This window comes from Plectropomus leopardus, unplaced genomic scaffold, assembly GCF_008729295.1.
Source record: "Plectropomus leopardus isolate mb unplaced genomic scaffold, YSFRI_Pleo_2.0 unplaced_scaffold11607, whole genome shotgun sequence".
Taxonomy (NCBI): Eukaryota; Metazoa; Chordata; class Actinopteri; order Perciformes; family Serranidae; genus Plectropomus; species Plectropomus leopardus.
In genome coordinates this window covers 1-1,216 of record NW_024612292.1, presented here as the reverse complement: position 1 = coordinate 1,216, position 1,216 = coordinate 1, and the positions used below count along the sequence as shown (strand labels likewise).

Below are 1,216 nucleotides of genomic sequence, written 5' to 3'. Positions count from 1 at the left end.
CAACTTAATCAAACCAAGTTGGTCTGACTCAACAGAACATGTTGTGTTTACTTTGCAAAAATAAGTAAATACAGTTGAATTTTGAGTAGACTTAAAAATTAGATCTCTAATTAAAGTTCTCCATTAAATGGTGGGTGATTAACACGCTCTTGTCTTAACTAATGGGGATCTAAATTAATCACCAGGGCTAAATATCTTTCCCCTCGCCTCTCAGACCTGCTGCCGGCCAAAAATGGAGAGGAGCCCACCATACAGTTTCTGCTGGAGATCGTCGACATCCTCACCAACTACGTAAAGAAGACCTTCGACCGCTCCACCAAGGTGCTGGACTTCCACCACCCCCACCAGCTGCTGGAGGGCATGGAGGGCTTCAACCTGGAGCTGTCCGACCAGCCCGAGTCCCTGGAGCAGATCCTGGTGGACTGCAGGGACACGCTCAAATATGGCGTCCGGACAGGTAGGCCGGGACACCTTCAGGGTTGAGCTGAGACAGAAAAATGGATGTATTTGAATAATTCATATAGTAGCGTGTGTTATTTTAAGAAGCAGAAGGACACTGTGTGGGGGCGCAAAATAAAAACCTATGAATATATCAGGTCAAAATAGGATATTTATATTTGCAGACCAAGTTAAAATAAAGCACAATACAACATTAGAGCTTGGCATTTACAGTAGTTTTCTGACAGTTAGTTGGTTTCAGATGGTTTCCAATCATTTCTTAGGAAATTCTTTGCTGGGAATAAACCCCTGAGATGTACCATCTCGTTTTCAACAAAATGGTACAGTGTAAGCACCATTAGACATAACAAATAACCGAAAATAAAAGTAACAGGATAACAGTACAAAATATGACAAAAACAAACAAACAAATAAACAGTCGTGGCAATAAAAAGCCGCTAACAACAAAAAAATAAAACAGATTTAAAAGGATCATTCAGAAGTAGATTTTAGAAAAGTGTTATTTCAATGATAATAATAAAACATTAACCGACAAAATAATAGTGGTTTTATTATGGACATTCACAACTGATCATATCACAAGAAGACAGAACATTTTTAACCCTTTAAAAGCTGAGCAAAGTGGTTTGATTATGTTCTAAAACATGGAAAGAAAGCAAATAGCAGCTGACCAAGAAATGTCCCGAAAACTAGCAAAATTATTAAAAAGTTACAAGAAAACTACTGGAAATTAGAAGAAAAAAAACAGAAAATGAAA

General features: G+C 38.0%; 1 protein-coding gene across 1 annotated transcript; it reads left to right on the top strand.

Annotated features, from left to right (window-relative positions):
- Positions 1-214: 214 nt before the first annotated feature.
- On the top strand, positions 215-457 carry LOC121963532 (glutamate decarboxylase 1-like; the record flags this gene model as incomplete). Its single annotated transcript, XM_042513819.1, has 1 exon — positions 215-457. A coding segment is annotated over one exon (243 nt), but the record flags the coding sequence as incomplete, so codon positions are not given.
- Positions 458-1,216: the final 759 nt, after the last annotated feature.